Source organism: Oculina patagonica, chromosome 2, assembly GCF_052425735.1.
Source record: "Oculina patagonica isolate OP01 chromosome 2, crgOcupat, whole genome shotgun sequence".
NCBI classification, from domain to species: domain Eukaryota; kingdom Metazoa; phylum Cnidaria; class Anthozoa; order Scleractinia; family Oculinidae; genus Oculina; species Oculina patagonica.
Genome location: NC_135759.1, coordinates 30,309,436 through 30,336,131, shown reverse-complemented (window position 1 = coordinate 30,336,131; position 26,696 = coordinate 30,309,436). Strand labels below are relative to the sequence as shown.

The 26,696-nt window shown below is 36.5% G+C and overlaps 2 protein-coding genes across 3 annotated transcripts in view; one reads left to right on the top strand and one right to left on the bottom strand.

Moving 5' to 3' along the window:
- Positions 1 to 4,682: 4,682 nt before the first annotated feature.
- Positions 4,683 to 14,931, bottom strand: LOC144644058 (tetraspanin-17-like). The gene is made up of 8 exons (XM_078503468.1): positions 14,765 to 14,931; positions 12,587 to 12,775; positions 11,996 to 12,070; positions 10,197 to 10,292; positions 8,608 to 8,718; positions 7,522 to 7,572; positions 6,191 to 6,307; positions 4,683 to 5,504 (listed from the first exon to the last, which is right to left on the bottom strand). Exons 1-8 carry the CDS (start codon positions 14,834 to 14,836, stop codon positions 5,424 to 5,426), a joined length of 792 nt encoding a protein of 263 aa, XP_078359594.1. The 5' UTR covers positions 14,837 to 14,931; the 3' UTR covers positions 4,683 to 5,423.
- Positions 14,932 to 15,991: 1,060 nt separating this feature from the next.
- Positions 15,992 to 26,696, top strand: part of LOC144644056 (tyrosine-protein phosphatase non-receptor type 13-like) — a 51,883-nt gene continuing 41,178 nt past the window's right edge. Inside the window, exons 1-11 of one of the 2 annotated variants that reach the window (XM_078503466.1) lie at positions 15,992 to 16,193; positions 20,810 to 20,888; positions 21,535 to 21,689; positions 22,051 to 22,146; positions 22,898 to 22,983; positions 23,923 to 23,988; positions 24,323 to 24,415; positions 24,906 to 24,992; positions 25,142 to 25,213; positions 25,714 to 25,900; positions 26,062 to 26,433. In XM_078503466.1, coding sequence (XP_078359592.1) covers positions 21,557 to 21,689; positions 22,051 to 22,146; positions 22,898 to 22,983; positions 23,923 to 23,988; positions 24,323 to 24,415; positions 24,906 to 24,992; positions 25,142 to 25,213; positions 25,714 to 25,900; positions 26,062 to 26,433 — 1,192 coding nt within the window. In that variant the 5' untranslated portion in view covers positions 15,992 to 16,193; positions 20,810 to 20,888; positions 21,535 to 21,556. Of the gene's footprint in view, positions 16,199 to 20,809; positions 20,889 to 21,534; positions 21,690 to 22,050; positions 22,147 to 22,897; positions 22,984 to 23,922; positions 23,989 to 24,322; positions 24,416 to 24,905; positions 24,993 to 25,141; positions 25,214 to 25,713; positions 25,901 to 26,061; positions 26,434 to 26,696 lie in introns of both variants that reach the window. The other variant, XM_078503465.1, reaches the window with a different exon arrangement.

Here is a 26,696-nt window from a genome sequence, read left to right as displayed (position 1 = left end):
AGTTAACAAGGAATATATGGATGAGGAACTAGGGCTAGTATCCAGAACATTTTTTTTTTTTCATTAGCAGACAGATAGGCCTATAAGCAGGATTTACCGTATCCCACAGTTTCAGATATTTTATAATAACAGGCCTTATCACATTCCCTCTTGGAGAACTCAGGTGCAAGTGAGGCAGAGGTACAAAGGCCTCTTTCAGGTTTGGGTTTAAAGTGTGTGATCTGAGGACTGTGGGCTTCGTTTAAGCTTAAGAATTCAGCCTTACCGAATTGCACCTTTTCCATCAGTAATATGCCTGACTACTTCACTAGGGGATCCCTACTTACATGAAGGGCATCCAAGTTTGGCCTGTGAACAGGCTCCCTTGTGGGGTGAAAAAAGTTGAGTGAGCCAAGTGCATTTGGCTTAAGGCCTGATTACATGAACAAGCTGGCTTGTTTTTGCCGAGATCTTGGCACGTCTGTTAAATGAAACAAAAATTTACTTTGTGATTACAACAACTGGGCAAGGCTGGTAAGCCGAGATCCTAGTATTGTGATGATGGGATCATGGCTGGGAATTTCCAGGTACCGGTAATTAAATTCACTGGGCCAGCACTATATTTTTCTTCCAAGCACACTGCTAACCACAAAAATCAATATTGCCACAGACGCTGTACACACCCGTGAGCCATGCCACTAGCTGGAGCTCCACTAATATCAGGCTGGAAGTCATCTCAGCAAACCAAGACAGCCCGGCTCATGTAATCAGGCCCTTACTCACTGTTTTTTTTTTTCACTCTACATCCCACTAGTGAGCCTATTCACAGACTAGGCATAAATTTCTACAATGTGGGGACAAACCCCAATATAGCTACGAGAAATAGCCCAGCAAAATCAAACACTATGCTAGAAATTTAGTTTTCCTGGCGGGGGCAACTCCCCCCTCCCTGCCCTCCCCCCCTGCTAGGTACAGCCCTGCCAAACAACTAATCAATCCTTTGACCGAGCAAATTTTCTCTGATGAACTCTCTGGGCTAATGCTTGAAATACTGTTAGCTTTCCAAATTTTGCTAAGGGGGTTATATTTCCTTATAAACTTCAGTTTGATTGTTTACTAAGCAAATACTGCACAGCAGTTTCTGTAGAATAATTAATCGTCCCCTTTCTTGCCCAGAGCCCTCTCATGATCCTCTCCTGGGATGGCCCATTTAGTTCTGGTAAGCCAATACCTGCGTAATGACCCTTATTTTGAAGAATAACACAACTGCTGGAGTTCCTGTCACAAGAACAATAAATTTTCTTCCAAAAGTCAATGAGCAATTTCTCCAAGAGTTGGTACAAGTGTAATGACCCTTATTTTGAAGAATAACATAACTGCTGGAGTTCCTGTCACAGAAAAAATAAATTTCCTTCCAAGAGTCAATGAAACTTAACACGTGCACTGTCAAACAGTGAAATCTGACACTCCTCCGGATCGCTCACTGATAACAACACTCCAGTCTCGCTTCTCCCGCCGCGTGTTTGATCAAAGAAGAATTTCTTGCTGTATCCTTTAGTGCTGACTTGCAGCAGAACGCCTTCTTTCATGACAACCATTGTTTGTGGATGTCTATACCTCATCTCCACTGAAATGCTAACGGCATGGGCTTTATAGCGGTCGATAATTTGCTGCAGCAACTGCAGTGGCAGCGGCCCTTCCAGCATAACCATGTGCTCGCGAACGAAACCTTTCTGAGTGTAATACACAAAACAGGTTGGAAGGGATGAATCCACGGGCATTTTACCAATCATTCGTAAACCAACCCACATATCTGCACACTTTTTGGTGACATGCTTGATATGGTTTACGTGAGGAATGAACTTCTCGAGCGTAAAAGGCTCACTAAAAATTGACTTGGGAAGTTCGTCGGAGTCACTGTTATTGTGTGGGTTTGGGGCAGCTGCCTGAAGACTCGAGGTGCACGTCTCTTTATGGCTTTTCCAATCCTTCTTTTGGCACGTAACGGAACAGTAAAAAACTCTGTGGCATTTTCCACACTTTTTAGCGTCTTCTTTACCACAAACTTTGCAAGGATTTGTCATCTTCGTTGCTAAAGCGGTCTAAAGCGGAAGCCTAGCGAAAGAGTATCACACGAAATTCCCCCGCGGGAAATGCATCCTCGTTTTCATGTTGTTGACTGGGTTGGAGTCCCCCCGGGGGCGGGGGAACTCTCACATGAACGAGTCGGGGATAGTCGTCGTCTCTCTTAGGGGAGTAAATTTCGGATTTTGGTCTCACTTAGGGTGTTCCGGGCAAAACGCCAATATTTTTAGCCGTCAAGGTCTCGTTTAGAGTTGCACGCTCTTTTGGAGGGGTCAAAAAACTTGGGCCACGCCCAGATTGGTCTCATTTCCGACGAGCATCCCCGTCTGTTCCATATTGGAGTCCCCCCGGAGGCTGGGGTAAATGAGAAGCGACTGCAAGACTATCCTCAAAACAGATAATGACAGAAAAGGTTCTTACAAATTTCGATGTGATCTAGTCCAGTCTTCTCACTTCATCTCTAGGGGTCAGCCAGGAGAGTTAAGTGGTATACCAATATACCTGAAAACCTGTACCCAGTATACCCAATATGTCTCCTCAAAATCGTGCAAAATACCAAAAATTAAATTGATTAGGAAAAAATAAGTATACTTTATACCCATAAAAGACCAAATTTAACCGTAAAAATATTGTATACCCAATTTAAAATCCCCTTGTATAGTATACCGTATACCTAAAAACCCTGGCCGAACCTGTTCTCTCCTTTTTACACTTGGCCTTCTCTGTCAGAAACCTGGACAGAGAGTGGGTCGAGCGGAACTGGACTAGATGTGATAAAGTAGGAAGTCAAGAGCTCATTTAACAAAACGTTATGCAATAAAAAATCTTTTATTTACAAAGTGAGCTTTACCTGGATATATCTTGAATAAAAATGGGCAAAATTGTTCATCATAAAATTGCTCATCATAAATTATTCAAACATGGAGTGAACCCATGAAAAGAATAACTCCTTCATGTGGGTATTGAGAGACAGCACAGATGACATGTATTGTTTGACTTTGTTTCATCACTTTCATTGCTGAGTAGTTTGGGGTTTGGACGAAAACGTCCTACAACTACAGTTTGGGCTCACTCCATATTCAAAAATGTGGGTCTTTAAACCATTAAAATTTCACATCAAGCATCTAATCACATGCCTTAATGCAACTCACTTCAGCAAGGATACAAAGGTTTGTGCAGCATGAGCAGAGTGTAAAGATTTAAATCTCTACTTATAATTTGTTTTATAGAAAATTAAATCTGAGCAATGGACCAGGACTGGACGATGCAATTATGTATACTTTTGTCATTTCTTTATATTACATATTTCTCTGCTGAAAAAAGTCTTTTTACAGGAAATCTTCAATTGTTCCCCTATTTCCCCAAAACAGATCATGGTATCTAATCTCACTTAGGAAAATGATTCACAGGAAGCAAATGCCTATCGATCTTTTTTGAATAAAAAATCAAATTTGAGACTACAATCAAAACAAAAATAACCAAATCGTTATTAAAATCAAGTCAGCTATTGGTGGAAAACTCAACTGCAAAGGGCCCTGCTCCATAACATCAACTAAAAAAAACCTGTGTGGCAGTCAAGGGGAAGATGAGGAATTTTTTTCAAACAAGCATAAAGCATGGGAAGAGAGGAGACCTAGAGATATTTTATTTGTCTGCCGGCAGACACAAAATACCACCAAAAAACGCAATTGGATTGCCACAGGTGCTCCTTTACACTTCACACTTGGTTGAAAAAAATTCCTTTCCTTTTCCTTTCTGCACTTGTTATGCTAGTCAACTATGAAGAAATTCTTTTGGCACATCATGTGATCTTTACTCTTCAGGACTGCATGTTATGTCAAAAAAGACTGTATGTATGAGGGTGGGGGTTATTGTCACACACTTAAGCTGTTTACAACTGAGCAAATGTTAAATTATTAAAAAAAAAAGTTGAATGGATATCATTTGCAAGCTAAGGTAAGAAAAGTTCTAAATGTTATACATCTACATCTACATAAAAATATTAGACGACACATTCTCTCTGTCAAATTAAATTGCAAAGCAGTCCCTTTCCTATCTTGTTTGGTAAAGAATGATCCACTCGCTAAGATGTTTCAATAAGACACCAAAACGACCACCAAAACCAAAAGAAAAAGGTCATATTACCCCAGTACAGTAGGAACAATTTTACAAGATTAAGAATTTGTCTGCTTAACAAATATTGTTCACTGGTATTTTTTTTCCTTTCTTGGTGGTGGTTGGGGGCAGTGAGTGCTTACTCCTTATCAAACTTCTTTAATAGAGACTGACTTTACCCCGTTAACCTTCTACAGGTGGATAAAGCGACTGCTTTGCTGTACAAATGACATCGTCAACATCAACATCAATCAAGCAATTCATACAATATTTTGTGTAGATTTCAAGAAATTCAAAACACATCAAATAATAATGTACAATGTACTGTAAGGCTGTACTGTGTAGCTGTTGCTCTTCCTGGGGATAAACTTTTGTCTTTTTTAACATACTTATTGACCAAACTGTAAGCATTGGGCACCCTGGAATTCTTAGTTGAGAGCTTTTTTAGAGCACAGCATTACATAGGACAATATTTTTTCTAAACTGTCTGCAACAGTCTGTAAAGTATGGTTTGACCGAAAAAATATACAAAGAACAACAGTGACTAAGATTAGCATAGAATGACTTTAAATGCCAAATTAAAACTTTAATAAATTATAATCAAAAATTATTTGTGTCAAAAGAAATCAAGCTTCAGGGACCAGGGCAAATAAGGGAAAAAGTGATGTGGGAGATTCTAAGAAGCCTGCAAATCATTCTGTTTTTAGTTTTTTGTGCGGCTAATATTCTTTGAGAGGTTTTCATGATGCTGGACAAATCATTTCATCAATATCTGTTACATAGTAAATTTTTGAAACTGATGGGTTTTCCATTTCTCAATTTGGCTGAAATCCATGTCACAGTTCCTTTAAACACAAACTTTTTATTGTTTATACTTCTAGAACTTCATTGTATCCTTCCAATCACCTTTTCCCCCCTTGGTCCCCAGGCCTCATCAATATATTAATCAATATCAGTATCAATAATAATAATAATAATAATAATAAAGATATTTTAGCAGGGAGCCCACGTCACAAAAAGGTGGTTTTCAGTGGGGCCCTGCAAATAGTTAAATGCATTAAGTTAAACACTCCAAGCGTACGATTGGGGGCAAATATATGAAAATTTATCAGTTTATGCATGTAAGCTAGATAGCAGGCAGAGCACTTGGATTTCACTCTATATATTCAGCTGTTGGCATTATAAAATGTATAAAACTGTGCCTGCTTTGAAATATACTTATATTATTTATAAGGAAGATGTTCTCAATATATGTCCCTGTCCCATCTGGCCATCTGCATCTTGATATCTGCTGTAAGGCTGTTTGCAAAGCAAATTCCCATGATCTGCAATAAAAATAATAGTCAAAATTTTATTGAAACAAAACATAACAGGTCCGTTCACAGAGTTGGCATGTCACAGCATTAAAACCAAAAATAATTTGCAATATGACATGTTACAACTGTAAGGCAGTTCTTCATTGCCCTACCAATCAGGAGATTCTGTCAACTTATTTATTAAAACCAAAGGCTCCCAGTAATCGAAGTTACTTCAGGAGTCTTTCAGGAGACCAAAATAATTTATTTAGTGTAATAATTAATAAGATGGTAAACTAATGTGATTAAGAACTGTTCAGTATGTTTTTATTAAGGTGCTGACAAATATGAAAGCAACTGTTTGAGTGGTAGCTTACAAGAGCAAAAAAACAAAGGAATTAAGACCAGTTGGTATTCTGCAAAAGTGGTCATGGTTGCTTACTGGAACGGTTGCTTAAATTCAGAGCTTTTTATTTCAGTTTGAATGACAATTCAGATGGGGTTTCGTGAAGGTGGTTGTTACAAGGAGAGCTTTCACTTTAGTAAGAAAAAATATTCATAGAAGGCAGAAAGAGAAACTTGTACAGGTGAGGGAGTTTGTACGTTTTTTGTAGCACACATCATAAACATTATTAAAATGTTACTAAATTACACTGAGAATGTCCTAAATTCTTTACATGTCAGTGAATTAAACAACTTGATTATGATAAAGTCACCTGCATTAGAGCCAGGCCAACTGCAATCCCACCGATAATAATCATGTTCTCCTTGAACCACTCCTTCACGGCTTCTATACAGCCTCTGGTGTAAATCACAGCATTCCTATCGGTCTCCTGAAGCAAAAATAAAACATCTTTTATTAAACATTGTTCCTTGCCAAGAAGTTAAAGATCAGCCAATAATTTTCAGTGGGCGTGTTTAAAACACGAAATGGCGAAATGGCAAAACAGCGAAATGATACTGAAGATAAAAGCCAAAGTTATACGATATTACCGTTCTACTGGAATCTTCATATGTTGCTGAATTTATTCTTGTAGATAATTAGTCCCGAAAAATGAAAGAAACTGCAATCACAAATTCTCCGTCACGGCATACTAACTATGGTCACGGAGACCCGTCACGAACCTATGGGTAATTTGGATTCCAGTGTATCTTTGTTAACAGGGTGCTGTTTGATACGCCTAGGACATTCTTGATCGGCGTTTCGTTTTAACATCGGAAGGAAATGATTTGTTTATCTCGAATTTACCACCGAGCAGCGGCTATGAAGTTAGGCTTTGAGCTCCAACATTCACATGAAATGGATTATCAAAACCAAACCTACTTCGTGACATTCGATGTCTATATCAGTTCTTAAATACAAGGCAAGCTTTGTAGTGCAGTACAGATACTGATAGGCAAATTCTTGGCAAGTACTAAATGAAAAAAAGATATCCTGGTTTGCTGAGACATTTCAGTAATACGTTCAATTGGCGTTGTGATTAGTGACAAGTATTCATTACATTGCTGGGCCAGAACATTGAAATGTTCCCTTGAGATAATTCAGTCTAGACATGTAAACAAAACTGCCTTGAAGTTCAAAGGGAAACCAAACTATACTATTTAGGTGTATTTATCTTATCATTTCATCATTTCGCCATTTCATGTTTTAAACACGCCCATTTTCAGTTTCACTGTTCAGTATGCCAATCTTGTTAAAGATGTGTTTGAGAATCAGCTCAGCATTGGCACAGCTTCCTTCAGTCAATTTCAATAATGATCTCCTCTCACCCCCCCTGCCAGTAGAATGTTATTTAAAGGAGTCACCAAAACTCACTGGCAGATATTTTTTTCCTAAGTGGTTCTTTTATGCCCAAAATTTGGAGATGACATTGCCATTTAAAATTAGAGAAGGGTGCCATTTGCACATATACGTAAGTCATAAAATAGATAATGGAGACTGACAGTCATGAGACTGACGTGCCACCCTCATTAGACAAAGTCAATTTATTTGTTTATAAATTTTAGGAGGCAGAATGAGAATAAGAAAATAAAACAATTCACTTACAGTATAGGAAGGCTTTCTGATATTATAGCCACATTGTGTGTTGATTGTGTCCTGTAAGATTACATTTCTGATCATTAATATGTTAATAACAGGTCACCATTGAGCAGTTTTCAATTGAGTGTCGTAAAACCAAAACCAAAGTAATTGCTCTGGCCAATCACAAAGGACACAGGCAATCCAGTGAACCAATCAAAACTCGAAGCAAATACATGTAGCTGGCACGAAGCGCGGGAAAACCTGCGCGAGCGAGTCACGATTTGTTTTGGTTTTAGTTCTGATTGGCTGAGAAAGTGGCGCGAGATTTTTAAGCCAATCACTAAGCGTAGAAATGCAAAACCAAAGCAAACGCAATTTACTTTCGACACTCAAGTGAAAACCGCTCTATTGACATGCAAAGATGTACTTGTACTATCAACAAACATGTTCCTTGAAGTATTGGTACATTATACAAATAAACAACGTAGATTCCCAATGTTGTTTGAAAGAAAATACTCATTAAATGCTATAGGCATATAATACATGAACAAAGCACTTTGCATTTGTTGTTTAAATTTATCTTTGGTTTATATTTTTTCAAACGAGTTTGATCTTTATTCTCATATTCATTATCACATCTGAAACAAAGGGAAATAAAAATCAAACTGGTTTGAACAATTTTAAACTAAAGATAAATTTAAACCACAACAGATCCATTGCATGTCTGTGATTGATGCTACGTAATATTATTTTAATGTTGTAGGTTGGTGGTGAACATACTCACTTTTGTATCTGGTGTTTACAAAATCAGGCAAAGAATCTTGACAGGATTTAGTTCTAACCCTAAAACAAGCTGTATAAATACCTATCTCAAAGAAATCTCAAGGACATCTAAAATACTTTCCAAATAGAAAGCTGTTTTTTGATGCTCTTCCAGACGTCATTTTGATTTATAATTATAATATTTTAAAATTTTTTGTTTTCAAAAATATTTTTTCAAAGAATTTTTCTAAACAATGTGAATGTGTATAATCACATTGAATGCATAGTGTTATTTCCCCATTGAAATTTAATTCATTTGTTTATTGTAATGCTAACAAAACTGCTTACCTCTCGACAACAAGAAAATGGAACACCACAAGCTTCTGCACCAGGAGAGGAACAGTTGAAATAAACGTTATTTTGCCAGTTATTATAGTCCTTTCCACCACAACACTGAAACTATAAGTTAAAGAAAAGCCAGGAAATTATATAATATTGAGCAGGTTACACATGATAGTATAATACAAAACTTTATTAAATTAAATATTAAATGAGGAAAATTCCAATAGCCATTGGAAAAAGTTTTCCTTTAAAGAGTGGCTGGCCAAAAGCTTCAAATATGTAGAAATAGTTCACATGGCGTGAGTAGTATTGATAGTCAGCTTCTTTTCCAAGAAAATTGCCATATCGATTATACAAACCAAAGCTTTGTGACTAGGCTGATTTTTGTTATAAACCTGGGTTATTGCAAGGGCCGATTTAGAGGGTGCAACTTTGTCACACGTGACAAGGCTATGGCACAAATTGGTTTACCGTTAATCAAACCTACAACTTGCTTTTTAGTTATAATAATTTATTGTTGTGTACAACACAACAAATGTCGCAGGGTTTCAAAATATGTTTTAAACCCTACAACAATCATAGCTTCTGACAATGATGAAAGTTGTGTGCATTTTTTTCATGTTGCAAGCCACATGCAATACAAAAGTTGCACATAACAAGGCATCTAGATCAGGTGTCAGCAATAGGTTGGAAATGGTTTTCTTAATATTTTTTCAAAAAATTATTATCATAAATGAAGGAAATAGCAGATATTAGTATAATTTCCAGAGGTGAATTTAATTCTGATTGGTCGAAAAGCTTGGACTATGACGCAATATTTACCGTGCTAGGCGGTGAATATTGCATCTCAAGGTTTGGCTACTAAGCCATGCCACATTTGCCATCCAGGCCAGTGAACATGGCAGCATTTGCTGAATGAAAATTTCTCTCATTTAAAAGAAATCACTCTAAGTCCTGGATATTTTAAACATTGGGAATTTTGCAAATTAACTACCAAGGCTTTTGGACCGAAAATATTTTCAAGAGATTGTTTTCAAGGCATTAGAATTGATCCTAAACATGGTGGTTTTGGAGATCACATGCGGCCACATACTCAGTCAGATCGACTGGCAAAACATTATTTAGTTCTCTCCTCACTGGAGCTAGTAATTTCGAGAGGATTCACACATTTGCTCAGAAGTCACCAATGATTAAACAAAGGTAACGGATATCTATCTTTTTCGTAGTGTTTGTTTTGTTCCGTTTTATTGCTAAGACTTGAGTGTAAATTATGATTTTAATCGATGAATTAAACTGGTTTACACGTGTGCAAACGAGCACTTGTGTTTGTTGTTTTCGTGTTTTGTATTGTTATTTTGCAGTTCTTGATATTCACCTCTGAAAATTATACTAAAGCAATTATTCACCTCAGGCTCTGTGATTATTGTTGAGTAATCCCTGAGACAAACGAATAATTGTTAAGTACAATTTTTATGTAGTTTATATTCAAATAGTGCTTATGTACATTCTATAAAATTATTATCATTAATAATCTTCAATAATTAATAATGATAACTAAAAAAATTAATCTATTACACGCCATAAAAACAACTCACATTTTGTTGAACACCATCAATAAAACTCTGTAAATCTACATTGTCTCTGTAGTTTATTATCGTTGTTTCTATTTTCTCTGAAACAAATCCTTCAACCTGAAATTTAACATTTAAATTATTAACCTCTTGTTACCTCAGTAACACTGTTACGCATGTATGTATATAAAAATTTTATGTATGTATGCAACATTCCTTCAAGTGTACAGACAACATAATTATTTTAAGTAGACACCAATTATTTTATTAGTTGAAGCTGCAAAAACCATGAACAATGATATTATTCTGAGTTGGATAGAACTAAGAAGTATTGTTTGTAGTGTGATTGTCCAGGTTAGGGTAGCCAATTTTTGGTTACTCAATGTTTCAACAACATGAGCAGTATTAAAATATTCTTTTCTGGGACGTTTATCATTTAGAAGCCAATCAGATAATAGAAGACTCTAAACTGCTGCAGTATACAGCAGCTAGTCACAGAATAATAATAATTAAATGTACACTGTATGTTACTTAATGATTTTTCTTCGGAAATTCTAAACAATCATCATCTGAATCAAAATCAAGCAGGATTTCTGGAAGAGGAAAAAAAATTATCCTCTCTTGAAAGGCAAACAAATTCAGTGCTTAACCAATGTCTATGTTTTGAAAATAAGAGTGAAAATATCAAGCTTGTACTTTAATGCCTGTCACTGATGAATTGCATCCTATATAATTTGTATAAAATTTATTATTTTATTTGCTTGCTTATTTTCTACAGCATAACCACGCTACTGGGAAAAATATGATAAAAATGGTAATCAAAGGGCTCTTCCTGTCAGCTTATTCATGTAATGGCCAACTGTATTGTTTATTCCACTCCATAACAAAGCTTTAGAAACTTTTAGGCTTTTCCAGACACGAGTTTTTCCAGTTTAAGGTAACTTAAATTTTGCTTCAAAAATTAGCTAAAAAGATTATTAGCCGCATTGGGAACCAGTCACGCAAATCACGCAAATGCTGGTGCTTGCGAGATCTCTCTGCATTTTAATAATTTCCTCGATTCCAAAAATGAACTCAAAACGCTTGAATGACAAGCAAAAAATAATTCATTTCTCGCTAACAGAACTGGCTCATAAACTGGTTACATAAACATCAAGAATAAAATGTTCGATACACAAACGATTTAGAACAATTTTTAACGATGAAACAGATAACTTGAAAATAATGTAAACTTCAAAAGCCTAAAATTAAAAGACCCAAATAAACGCGAAGAAATGAAAGAAAAAAATGTTTCAGTTTTATTTTCATCCGAGATGAGACCAAAAAAATTTTCGAAAATCATTTTGATTTTAGTTTCGAAAGTCTTGTAGCCATGAAATCGAGCATGTCAAAGCTGTGTGAAGTTTAATTATTCACGTTTACAATTGCGCGTGCCAGCACATATTGAATGAACCAGTTTAGGGTCCCCTAGGTGAAAATGTTTCGGCTTATCGATCACTGACATTGCAAATTTTAGAACTTCAGAAAATTGTGTTTTGATGTTAATTTATTTATTAGACTGGTCATTAGGCTATACAAACATTTCATTTCTTTACACATGTGCATCTCAGCTTAATCAAGTTAATGTTGGATTTTACTGAGCGGGGAGAGGTAGCACGTAAAATTACTTCTGTTCGATGCAACTTCCGTCTACGTCAACTTTTGTCTACGGTCCACAATTTCCGTCCACATCTACATCGTTTTAATATCTTATTCATTGATTGCGTGCTCTACAGCATGCAAGTAGCATGAAGAAGCTTAAAAATGAAGTAAAGAACTCTTACTTTATCTTGGAACACAAAGACAAACACTCCCAGAGCTAACTGGATGAAGAATATAATAGCCAGGACAGCAGAAAACTGAAAACAAAAGGATAAGCTGACTTTAATGCTGTAAAACAAGTAAAAACATCTTTACCAGCAAGCAAATAAGCCTTAGTCAGAGATAGAAATGAAGAATTCATGACCACTATTCTCCACCTCATTTATACATAAATGTGTCACAGTGCCTTTCGTTTCTGGCAGAATATATAAAGTATGAAACAACAATATTGCCCTTATTTTGCGAGGTGTAAAAAAACAGCCTGCAAATTGAGTACTGAGTACTGGTATTTGTTGGTGTGCGACTGTATTACACCGCCAAAAGATGTAATTAAGTAAGTTACCATCCACCTCTTATCTGGTCATTCAATAACTGTAGTCATGCGGTGTTAACTTGACCAAGACTAGAGGTGAAATATTAGTTAAGAACAAAACCCTGTATATAACATTAATTTATTCTGCTGTCTACATTAATTGTTACAAAACATCTTAAACTTATAAATAATCAGTTCAATTATAGAGAATTTTGGTACCAGCAAATCAAACTAAACTTACAAATTTTAGAAGGCAGACATTTTCTCGCAAAGCACCAATACAGCCAGTGAATCCAAGGATAAACATGATCCCTCCAACAATGATCAGCGCAAAGGCTGGGTCCATAACAATGTCATTGAAGAAGTCTTGATATGCCGTCTTTTCAAACCGTGCATAGAGACCAACAGCAACTGTAAGGCCGCCAATTAACTGTGAAGAAAGGACACCCCTTATAGATTCAAAACATAAATTGTGAATAAATAAATAACACCAGGTTAATCTGTTAGTCTTAAAGTTTTAGCAGGAGTCAGAAAGATCTAAGAATCACTTGAGGCCTGTTTACATGGAGGGAGGGTGCCCCGAATAACCAAGTTACCCGGCTAACTGAGGGACCCTGGGCAAGCCAACTTTTCATGTTTCTTTAGAAAGCACACTGAAGCCTTTACCTGCTAGACAGGGTAACCTGCATTCCTGGGGCACCCTGTGTACTTGCCCAGGGCACCCGTTTAGGTGGGCTATCTTTTTGCCATGCAAAGGGGTATGGCTTCCCAGGGTAAGTCTTTGCACATGTTCTTAAATTAAATTTGAAGTTAATGGCATATACAATGTATAAATTCTGAACACAAACAGTGCCATTACACCAAAATTAGTTTTATCGGTCGGCTAGAAATCATTTCTTTGAGCAACAGCTAATTAATTCAAAATTGTCATAGGAATGATTATCCTAATTCAGGCAATTTAATTTTAATTTGGTGGCCAAAGACTTTTGAATTTTGTCTGACTTCCCCAAAAACATTTTTGCGGTAAATTTTTAAGAGCTTGGACATTAAAGCAAAATAGCTTTGAGGACAGCTAGCCTTGATTATTCAGTAAAAAGTAAATATTTTTCTTCAATCATTTGGAGCTACATGGTTTTCCCATGCTGTGACACGCTTCAATGGCACTGTCTTCACTCTAGTAGAAGGACAATAATGCATGTAAAGGCGGGCTATGTTTCAGCCCTTCTAACTCAGTTAGCCGGGGCACCCTCCCTCCCATGTGAACAGGTCCTTAGTAACCTCCAAGGCAGACGATCTTTGGACTCTGTCAGGAGGCTAGCAAGATCTCGAAGCAGAACAAATCTTTGAAACAGTATGTAAAACTTTAATTAGGACATGAATCATGACAGGTTTTTTGTTTCAGTCACAGTATGAGATAAGACCTTTTATTCAATAATTTGTTCCTGACTGTGCCCTTGATCTGCTAAGGCATGTACAATACAGATTCAAGTTGATTAACTAAGCTGAGTATTCAATCATTTTTCTTCATTGCTCAACACTATTTTACAAGTCTGTTTCCTGCTTTAGTGATAATGTTTTAAAAGTACTGCTATAGAAAAGTATGAATAAAACAATTGGAAATAAACAAAGACATAAAATATCAAGTGAATTTCAGAGAAAAGTGGCAATTCTACAAGGTTACATGTACATAAACAAAGACAACCACAAACAAAGCTTTACACAATGATGGAACTGATTTATATCTAAAACCATCCTTAAACTTTTATTTAGCCAGACAAGTTGTTAATATTAAATATTTTGTACTTGACTAGGTATAAACTGTGAAATATCCCAAAAGTAAATAGGGCAGTGAATTGTTTTTAAAAACATTTAAGAAGGTAAAATATTTTAGAATACTGTTCATGGAAGGAAAACTCTTATATCACGGTTACTTACATCAAAGTGCACAAGCTATTCAAGGCAATATTATTTAAGCTTAACTTAAGCTTATATGAACAAAGAATTTTTCACAAATTAAACGTAATTCGTGCGTGTCATTAAAGCCTTTAAAGCTTCAACTAAGTTTATAATTTGAAGAATTTTCGCTTAGCCTACTTCATATGCGTAAAGTGCGTCAATTCAGGGCAACTTAACTTAACTTGAACGTGTTCTAAGAACTACATTGCAGTGTATTCATTAGATGATATAGCTCCTTGCCAGTGAATATATAACAGCGGAAATCGGGTCTTAATAACTGATGTTGCTCTACTGCTGGAATCATTTTTGTCAAGGAAACTTGTAACATCACGTTAAGTAAACAGGGAAGAGAAAAGATCAGGTGATGGAGTTAAGCAGGATCTTGCCGTATTCATTTTCACCAGAAGGTCGTTTGCATGTCAACAAACTCAACATGATGTGTATATTTGTCGCACAAACTTACCCAGAAAAACACGTTGAAAAAGAAGAGAAGATACTTTACGCAACAGCTCACTTCTGTCCGGTCCTTAGGCATTGCTAATTGATGTAGAACTCACAAGAATAGCATAAAGCAATGAGGAAAAATCCGTAATTCCCAGACGTTCTACGTAAATGAACACACACTCGACTCAAAATAGAAGCAACTGGTAACCAGTCTCCTCTCGGAGTTGATCACTCCGCCCACGGAATGTGACGACATCACGCGAAAATCTCCGAGACCAGAATGCAATCTTCGTGAAAGCGTTGCTAAGTTACGATAGGTTGAAACAGGTTGATAACTTTATGAAGAAAGTTCTTGGATAATAAATCAATTTCTGAGTTATATCCTGATAATTGTACCCCGCATTGTACCGAGATCGTGTATTCAACATCTTGTTTCGATCTATCTCCCGTGAGTGTTTTGGGTATTTTAATCAGTAAAAGATCATTTGATCATCTGGATCGGATTATAACAAAAATATTTTTCGGAACGCGACGAATATTTGCCAATGCTGGCATTTTTGTTTTTACAGTGAATGTATTCCAGAAGCTGGAACTAAAAAATGCGAAAAGGCGGGGAGCTTGGGGAGAGCAAAGATGGGGGGGGGGGGGAATGGGGGGGGGGGGTGCAGAGCTTAGAAGACCGTCAGACTTGAAGAACGGATGAAAAAGTAAAAGTAAACGTTTTCAAAAAAGTTTTTTGAAATGCAAAAATAATCCAAAAAAGTCACAATAGCAGTCACAAACATGCATGTAGTACTGTCCCCAGTACATCCTCTGCAGCCTGGCTTTAATTTAGGCTAGACACTGCATATAAGCATATAAATCTTGATTTCTGGGGGGTTTGGCAATTCTTTTAAAGGTTGACAACCCACAACTAAAGGAAGGCACATGCCGGTTTTACGTTTTTTATAGAGAGGGGTGGTTGAATTGGGGTGCCAAAAATAACCCTTTCAATGTTATTTGCCATATCATGATATGTGATCTGAATTAAACAATTTATTCTTTTTTCAATGGCTGCCTATTTGAACTGTATTAAAATTATATTTTAATTTATTTACGTCCACATTAATTTCACAGGTTACGTTATTTTGCGTTGGCGAGAGATGTTTGAAAAGCGAGCCAAAATGGCGGCGATGACTCATTGGTGTGGAATCAAGTAATCACGTGGGTTCATTTGGCCAATCACGATTGAGTGTTTATCGTTGTCTTCCTTGTGAGTCGTTGTGAGGCCGATTGTTTTCCCTGAAAAATTTACAACAACACAATCCGGTTGAATTGCTTTATTGCACCAGGTGCAACAAACTGGAGAAAGGATTTTTATCCCTTTATCGTAGTACTTCATATAGTGCATTGGCAAAAGTACGTTTGGAGTGAGCTTGTATCCTGTTTGGGTCGTCTTGCAGGTTGCGGTACGGTAAGCTTGCATTTTGTAATGCGTGGTATCAGCGGTTAAACTCTTGGTACTCGACTTAGAAATCGTAAATCGATAGCTTCGATAGAAACGGTGGACTATTTTTACACGAAAGAATTTCCCGATTTGTCCACGGAAGAATTCTCATGAGAGGAAAGGTATTTGATTTGAATTTAGAAGACAATTCAAGGCCATCAATGTTAACTTAATCGTGCTGATATGCGAGACCTTTGGCATAATATTTAGCTAAGGTGATGGGACTCTACAAACGTTTCCCACATTTCTGATAATCTTTTTATCTTAAAAACACAGTGCTTTGTTTTAACGGTGATCTACAGAGTAAGAGGGCGAAGTAAAAGGTGTAAAAATCTACGTTGTATTGTTAGCTCTGGTCTGGTTGATTACTACACAACAATGTCGTTCGATTGAAAATTTAATTTTTTTGTAGCTACCCACGAGCCAGAATAGTGTAAGCAATTTATTTGCGGTTCATTTGGGGTCGGAAAACCAGAATACTCGTTTTAACTTTGTTGTTTATGCGGTGAACGTATTCTAGTGAAAACGGAACTCAAATGCTGCATTGATGAGCTGCAAAAAATTCACAAAACGAAAGCAGCATCTGATCTTGCTTGAATATTCTCTCCTTGTATAAATTGTTTGCGAGAATCCTGGCAGAAGGGTAAACAGAAGTCGATTTAGATTTTAGGCCATGCATATGTTAAGTGATGTTAATTGCTTTTCTAATACATTCGCCGGCTGATGTGTATTTATAGCTCGCTGGCACATTTGAATTTCAAAATTAGATCCTGAGTATTGTCGACGAAAGTTGCGAGACTCATTGCACACCCTCCTACGCGTACATAATATGTTTATAATTTAAATTCATGGAAAAGACTAGTAAAAATAATATTTATTGGACAGTTTGACAGAATAAGGCCCTCTTTATAATTATTGTGCATGGCTCAAGTGCCATCATTAATTATGATTTCAAGAAAGCTTGATATTTTATGAAAGTTTATACAGCAGTCCTGCAAAATGATGACATGTTATTTTGAAGTAATGGTCATGTTTTTGTGACCTTATCCCTGGCAAGCTGCATTCAAGGTGTCTGGCAGATGCTCCACCATTTTAATTTCTTCGTCAAGTTTAATGAATTTATTTTGCTGAAAATCTTCTTGTCTTGTTGGCCAGTAGGAGCTTCATATTTTATTGAGCCAAAATATTGTTTTTTTTCCTGCCATTTCAAAGGTTCACAAAGTAGCAGGCTGTTTCATTTATAGCATGTTCAGCAAAACATATCATTGACATATCATAGCTGGTAGCTTAATATTGTTCCAAGTGTCCATTAATGAATTTTTAATTTGCAAAACTTTCAATATCATGCCATGTTCCACTGGGTGCCTAACATGTAGCCAGGTATTAATTTTATAATATCACATTTCATAAAAAAGTGATGCCCTTACTGTACATGTAGCACTGATTTGTGTACAGGGAAGTACAGTGTGAGTATTTCTTATTTCAGAAAGAGTAATGGTCTGTTGTAGAATGTACAAAGTGGCTTGCACAGGCCAAAAACAAAATGAAGTTGAAGTATATGTTTACTTTATAGGGGAACAGGGAAGACATAAGAAACAGGGAAGTGTACATCTATGAATAGGTTTCACTGTTAGAAAATCAAAAAGAAAATGTAATGCAAATAGGAAAGTTTAAAAAAGAACTATTAATACAGCATTTATTCTGGAACTGTTCTTCTGATCACAAATTTTCTATTTTAAAAAAGTATATTGCAACTGGAATAATAATTACTTTGTTTATCTTTCGATTATAAGAGCAATACAAGTTCCTGCATTCAATGGATAAATAACTTTGTCAATATCTGTCAAGAGCGGTTTCAGTGACAAGCCTCACAGGTGGCTTGAGCAATATTTTAATATTACAATAAGTTATAGGAAGACTTCGCCGGGTAATCCATCAAGCTACAGTGATATGTTTTGACTACTTTTCTCAACCTGTTTGTACAGTGTTCCAAGTTTTTATTCTTCTCATTTTGTTTTTGTATTTCATAGTCTCAAGCCATTATCTTTGCTCTTATAACTGTATTTTTTAGTTGTATTGATCAGATGTTTCGTTTTTGATAATATGTACAGTGTATTGTAGTAGGGGTGTGAACTCTTTCTGGATGATGGCAGCCACATGCACAGAGTTATATGTTATGTATCCTGTGAAAAAGTTTAGATCATAGAAATTATTTAATCATCAGTCTAATCTATGATCTTAGAAACTGCTCTTTGAGGACGTGATATATTCCATTGCACTCTAATGACTAAATGTAGCTTGCCTTTTGCCTCATAACTTTGAGATCAGAATTGTTTTCTTTTGTATTATATTAATAATAAAATTAAAAGTTTTCTGATATTGAATCATTTTGGACTTATTAACACAATACAGACAAGAATCTGCTTTTAGCACTTTTATCAACAAAGTTAATTAAGTTGGACCTTAGTAAATATCTACGAAACATATCTACTATACATATGTGTACCGGTATGTCTCATGTCTTTTTATTCATTAACCTGGCGTGTTTTATATTTTAGCTGTAATTTATACTTGCTGTCTCTGAAATGGAGCATTTGAGCAACTTAAAGTTTGAGATCGTTCTTTTCCAATCCTGTACATATATACCATATCAGTGTGTCCTAGCTTTTACAGTATTTTACAAGTTCACAATACATGTAGAACTTAGACAGCTTGAGTCAATGAATATAAGACTTGGATTTCTCGGATGCAGTTTATTTTGCAATACCTTCTAATGGTTAGCACTCTAACCTGTTCATGTGGATCAAGCAGTGTGGGTTCAAGCACTGTGGTCATTGTGTTGTGTTCTTGGGAGGGACATGTTACTCTCACAGTGCTTTTCTCCACCCAGGTGTATAAATGGGTACTGATGAACTGTTAGGGCAACCAGACAAATCCTGGGGAGAAAGCAAGGGGGTTGGGGAGTACATTCCTGTACTGAACTAGCGTCCCATCTAGGGGGAGTAGCATTATCCCTAGAAGGGTTTCATTTCCAGTCAACTCTTTGCCCAGTAGCAAATTGACTGGCTATAAACAAGACTTTGCCTGGCTGTTTTACACCAAAGGTGTGCAAAACCCTGATGCCCACCTAGCCGGCCTGCTCCAAATCTTAATGAATCCCAGGCTGTAAGATAAACCTAGCTGCTTTATTCTACAGAAACTGGGATAAGTTCTGGCAGTGTGGGCAGTTACTGACCTTTGTGCATTTACCGGTACCTTTTTACTACAACTGGGCAGGATTACTTTGAGGGCTCAGCACATGTATTCCTCTACAATGTTTTTATTGTTTATCGTTATCTTATTTTGATTAATCAAGTTCTCGGTCCGTACTGTAAATAATTTCCATTCACTTTTCGTCTTCTTGACCGTGTTTGCATATTTCTCGGCACTGATGAAACTTTCAAGTTCTTGACATGAATCCTAGCCTGCTCAGGTTGCTCTAAGTCCACCACATCAGGGAAGTTTTCTCCTTCCAACAGATCACAAAAAGTTTAAAGTTCGGTAGACCTTCTTCGCTTCGCCTTTGTTCCTCGCTTTTTCCCTCTGACTGCGAACGTTGTAGGAAGTTTTGAAAATCTTCTTCGCGAGACATTTCAACTTGCAAAGGCGTACGGCATCAGGAGAACTCTCAGTCAAATTTTGCGGGCCGTACTGCAGATAACGGCCCATAAAATTGACCAATCACAGCGTGTGTGCTATCTCAGAGATATAATAAGAAAGTAATATTATCCAGTGTTCTTAGTAAAACTCATAACCTGTAACACCTGTGAGTGGTGTCAGTACTGTAGCACATATATGTGTAAAAGCTGTGCAATAAGCTCTGTAGCACAAAATAAAAATGTCCAGTTGTCAACGTGCAGCTTTGTCACTGAAATGAGATGGCTTTTGATTAAAGTTAAATTTTGAGAACCCTGTTATTGGTGGTAAATTTCAACTTGTCTGGTGGCTATTGGTTTAGCTGTAGAATTAAATTTTGAGGATTATTTTTATTTCTTTGTAATGCACTTCTACTGTGAGTAGAATCATTTCTTTTTGTAAGTACGATTTTTGTTTGCAGCATGCGGCTCATTTAATCAACTGCACAGTCGGACAAAATTCTTTATTGTTACAGTGTGTTACCATGGCTTTTGAATTTGATAAAATGTGGGCACTTACATTTTTGATAACTTTTTTCAAGTGCATTGTACATGACAACATTTCAAACCCCAGTGCAGTAGATAACTTGATAAATATTACATTTACAGTATTAATCATTACTTCGGTTCCAGAAACCAACAAAATAGAACCAAAGTCCTATTCCATTATTCCATGCTTATGTATTCAAGCGCTGGCTTGCTTTGAACACTCTAATTTTTTCAAAGTAAACGTCGCAGATCCTGAGCACACTCAGTTAAGAGCACACACAGTCTTTGCGAGGAAGAACAGCTCGGCCAGTAACATACCTTGTGGCAGACCGGTTTAAACTGAGCTGCAAAGGTAGATACATACATTTGTGTGTGATAATTTTTAAGTAATGTATTTTTCTATTTTTTGTGGCAGATATGCTGCAAGATTTTGGTTAGACCAACAACAAGATGAAGTGGAGAAAACTTTTCATTTTCAGGCATTATAATTTTAGGTAATGTATACCATTATAAAGTGCACCACGTTCTTGCTTATTCACCAAAAGAAAATCTTTGGTGTTCTTTAGTAGTGCTAAACATTTTTTTTTGTTTCCCATATTTTCAATGTTCAAAGCAAAGCTTGATACATGAATGTGTATATATACAGGAAGCATTTGATACAGGCAAGGACAAAAGTCCGACCAGATCAACTTGAACCACTGATTTATAAGAATAGCGGCTATTCAATCTATGAGGAAATACACAATAGCTATTGCTACTACTAGTACTACTTAACAGTACTATTGCTAGTGCCCAGTACAATAGTTGGACTTCATTAGGTTGTTGGGTGGATGTCGATTGATTAAGTGCGTGAATGGACCTGTTGGGTGTTTGACAGTGATGACTTGTTCTCCCACTTATGCTGGTAAGATTTACACATGATGTAATATTATCACCTCATATGTCTGAGTTCAACACCCAAGAAATCTAGAACCTGTGAATGTTGTTCTTCTATTCAATTCAAAGGAATTTAAGGATCCAAGTTAATCTGGTCTGACTTTTGTCCCTGCCCAATTGATACTAAAATGTTTAAAACTGTCCATGTTCAATAAAATCAGGTTCATAATTAAATTTACTAAAAATTGATTTACCTTGTTTCAGTGTACCAGGTTAGTGAATAACCATGCCAGCCTTAACAGCCAATTCCGTCACGCTAGATGAGATTCTTGAGGTGCGTGCAGGCCCTCTACGTGAAGAAGAGCTTTGGGCATTGCTCTCTCAATCAAGTGTAGCGCTCCAAGATGTATTTATCAAAGGTAAACTTTACAGTTTGGAGGAAGAATGTAGGAAAGTCATTTCTTTTAAACAAATACTTCTTTAAAAATAATAATTAAAACTTCATGTCTTGTAAACACTGGGTAACTATGTAACTTTGAGGGGAGGGGGCTTATCCTTAATTGATAAAACTGTACTGATCTAACACGTGATTTCAGCGCTAAAGTCTACAGTTTTCATAATTCAGATTGTAAAATACATAGATACAGTGAAAAACTGATAAATAGACATGTATCACACTACACTTAAATTATATCCCTGTCAAATTGAATTATGACATTTTGTTATTTTTGGTAAAATACTATGAGAGATTTTCTGAGTGGGTGTTTGAATTATAAACAGGTAAAGCAAGGAGGAAGGGTCTTCTTACCTATACAATTACACCAGAAAGTTTACTTCTTTGCCACAATGGCAAAGTCAAGTTCTCGCTGCATACAGGTAAGGAAGGTCTAACTGTATACTTTAGTCCTTTTCAGTCATTTGCCCGATTTGTCTACAGCAAGTCAAGCTGTAGTCAATAACAAGTAATCCACGTTCAAAGAATATGGATACAATGAACTCTCTCTTTTGGACAGCTTGTTAGAGCAGTTTCCAGTTGAGTGTCAAAACCATAACCAAAGAAGACTCAACTTAACAAAAGACTCAACGAAGACAGTTGTTGATCTACTATAGTGAAGCAGTCAACACTTCTAGAAAAATAATTTACATTGTACATTAGCCCATAAGGAAAAAAAAATTTAAACGTGAAGGGAAAATCACTCTTCTATCATAAAACAGTTCACAAGTTTGGCCACAGAGAAGATATTGAATACAGAAACTTGCATCAAGACTAGGTGGCTTACCATATGACGACACATGAACTCTGATATCAAACAGTGTGAAATGAATTTGAGTTAAAAATTGCTCCTGCCAAGTACAAATAGTTGGTTACATATAGGTTGTTGGGTAGATGATAAGTGAGTGAATGGACCTGTTGGGTGTTTGACAATGATGACTTGTTCTCCCACTTATGCTGGTAAGATTTACACATGATGTAATATTATCACCTCATATATGTCTGAGTTCAACACCCAAGTAATCTAGAACCTGTGAATGTTGTACAACTGCAATTATTTCATTTTAGGTATTTGTTTAACATGGTTACCTACATTGTTAAGTACATAATAATTATCATACTGGTTTATTTCAGTGTCGTCAAGAAATCGCTCTTTCACTGCACCAGAAATGTATTCAAAACAAAGTAAACCAATTGGAAGTGAGGGAACCCTAGAAAAGGTACTGCAGTAACATTTTATGAAACCAATATGTAATGTGTATTTAACCTGTAGGTCAGGTTATCTGTAGTTTGTTTCCAAACTATATGTGGGTTCATCTGTTTCAACCTGAAAGTAACCAGGATTAGAAATATATTCAGCTCTGTCAATAGCTGCACTGGCAAATCGACTAGCCTGGGGCACATTTCAGTAGCTGAGTCTCACCAGGCTTTTGTTTAAAATGGCTCGACCATGGGGAGAAACTCGCGGAAAAAACCTCCTAAAACTAAACCCTTGTAATATTTACCTTTAACACATTATAAATAAATCCCAGGGACCCCTTATATAAAGTCCCAGGGACCCCTAGCTTCCAAAACAAGTGGGAACTCTGCTCTGGAATCAATAAGTGCAAATTGCTACAACTCAGTACAGTAGTTGAACCTGGTTATAGGTTGTTGGGTGGATGATTGATTAAGTGAATGAATGGACCTGTTGGGTGTTTGACAGTGATGACTTGTTCTCCCACTTATGCTGATAAGATTTACACATGATGTAATATTATCACCTCATATGTCTGAGTTTAACACCCAACAAAAATAGAACCTGTCATTTGTTTTAAACAACTTTATGCACCATTCACAAAACAGCTCACATAATTATGAATTCAAAATGGTTTTCCTCATCTTACCACCTTATTCAACAGCAGATGTAAAACTTGTTTGCTTGCAATAAGATAAGCATTCCTATAAGTCTTGGAATTGGCGAAGATGTCAATCCCTGAGCAACACTTAAATTTCTAATCACCAAGCATGTTAAGCAATGATTTGACATGAACCTCTGAGCTTAGTGTACATTGCCAAGATTGTTACCCATAAGTGTTAAAAAAAATATATCTCCGACTCCTTCTGAATTTTCCAGCAAAGTGCATGACTTGCATTGATTTTTGTTGCAAATTTAACAGATCTGTATTTACTCACTGGGAATGACACTATATCATGCGGCTGAGTATGAAATCCCTGTTGGAAAGGTGAGAAATTTACAAATGTACCCTATTACATGTACATGTACATCTTGACTTCAAAAGACAAAATTCTTAACTTATTGGTCAAGTGTTTTACTTTCTTCAGTTGTATGTAATCTACATTTGCAAAATAGACATTTAATACTAGTTTGAAGAATTTGGCTTATTAATAAAAGAAGAACAAGTCAAACTCTTTTCCCTTGCAGTTGCATAATGTTGCATTATCCCCTTGTTACATGTTGTATTTCAATGTTATTTAATTTGGCTCAATTTTAGTATTAAATTATTTGCCATGGATAAATATAAATACTATTTTTTTTATTTTGAATTTCTTTAACAGCCGGTAAATTTAAGTGAAAGTTTGGAGAATGTGCTTTTGTCCATGTGTGAAGAAAGTTCTCAGTTACGGATTTCCCTCACAAAAGTTATGGAGGTAAGTAACCTAGGTTGAACTTTCCTTGATATGAGCAGCTGGTGATAAAAATAGTTATTTTAAGGGAGCTATGTCACAGGGATTTCTCTGATTTTTGGTCTAAACTGTTCTGAAATTAGTGGTAGGCAACTTATAGTAACCCATGAGAAACATTATCATTGAACTCTTAAAGGAAGATATAAACTTCATTTGCGAATAGAAATTAAACTACAGCAATAGATATTAATTTTTTTAAAAATGTGCAGAAACACCTGAAAAGTTAAGCCCAATTTTTCAAGTTACATGTATAATCTATGTCCATCCTAGCCATCTGCAGCCAAAGACACAAATTTTCAGCTGTTGTTCAAAAATCTGTTAAAATCATTGACAAAGCCCCTTAAATTATGATAGACATTTTCTTTGTCAGTAATATAATCCATGACCAGATGTTCAGAACAAGAATATTTTTTTCAAAATGTATTTTAATTTTATTTTCCATCTTTATGTGAAGGTGTGCCATGGACATCGTAAAAGGCGACGTTTTAATGACATTATTGCATCCATGGTGACTGCGGTTTTGGGAGATGATGTACCAGATGTAAGTTGACTTGATAAAAAAATTGTACTGTCAGTTATAGTAAATGCTGACTATAAGTAAACTCAACTTCTGTGAATCTGATTTAAATCAAAATTCTAGAGACTTGACTTTCAGCATTAGTTAAACCATCTCGATGTTTTCTGTTGCAGAATGATGAAGAAGATTACAGTTTTGATGAAGAAACTGTGCATGTTAATAACTCTGAGTTTATGAATGGAGAGGTATAGTCTAATGAGTTGAGCCTTTGTTAAAAGCTGAAAAAAATGCTCGTATTTTACCACTGGTTAAAATAGCCATAACCAGTTAATGTTCAACTTGGTATTTTAATGCCTGGCTGTTAAAGTTTCTAGTCATCCTTTTCAAGAAGGGATACATACATCCTGGTCAAGTTTTTGCCTACTCTTGGTCCAATGGGTGCTTTTGCTTGACAGGGCAGGAAAAAAAATTGAAATCCACTTGCACAGTGGGCCAGTAAATTTCACTTTTTACTTGCCCCACTTGAATATTTCTTGCCATCACTCAAACTCACAAGACAACTGAGGCTAATTTCACTTGCCCACCAGGCCCCTAAATGTCTATTTTCCCTGCCCAAGAGGGCAAAATTCACTTGCCCAGAGCAATCAAACCTGGGTTTTGCCTGCCCTGCTTGATAGAGCCAAGCTATTGCATGATAAGTAATAACATTTGGCATGGTGAAAGGACTGTTTTGTTTTCTCCTCAGGAACCATCAGTTATTACTGATTTAGCCAGCCCTCGAAGCCTTCCTTCACCTCCACCCTCACGGATCAGCACGCAAGGTCAACCAACATCAGAAGAATTGATAGGGTCAAATTATCGCCGATCAGGCTCACCAACTGAGTTAGCCTTGACACCTCGCAGTAAGCAGGCTCGCATTCCTCATGTGCTTGGTGAGTCACTGGTTATTTACATTTAGAATAGATGATCTACAATGTAAGCAGTATAGATGGCTGAATTATTATTTTCAGTATTTCATATACATTATAATTTTGTTCATTGTAAAAATACAAAACATAAGGAAAAGTACAGTACTTCTCAATTTTTTTTGTAGATAAGTACAAGGACCACCTAGAACGGGCGAGGAGAGACAGAAGTCAACAATCATCACCTTCCAACTTATCAAATGGTTTTATAAACATTGACCAATCACAGCCAAGCTCTTTTGACCAATCAGAACCTATGGCTCGTGATCAGACGTGGCCCAGGACACGTGATCAGTCAAGGCCTAGTAGCTCAGCCACACTCCAGAATGGAACGTCTTGGAACCATCTTCCACCCTCAGGCTCAAGCCGTTTGGACAAGTATGGGCTACAGGGTACACATGAGAATGACATTCCAAAGGCTGGGTTCTTTGAGGGCCCTGCAAAAGGTCTTGATTCTGATGTTCATGTACAATCAAGACCTGATTTGGTTCCTGCCTCTAGTAAGTAACTTTTCGATAGCTGATGCACATGTTAGGTAGAAGTAGAACGTTGACATCTCTCATGGAAGTTAAATTTTTAGGTTGTTACTAGGCATTAACTGATCTGTCAGCTGAAGGGGGTAGTTATTAGTTATTATTATTCAACAAATGCATGCGCTGCCCATATATGGTCAAAATGTAAACGATATCTGTCATCCGTACATAACAGATATCCTGCGATATACGTAGGTTGCGAAGATTCGTCAGAAATCTTGCAAAGCGCT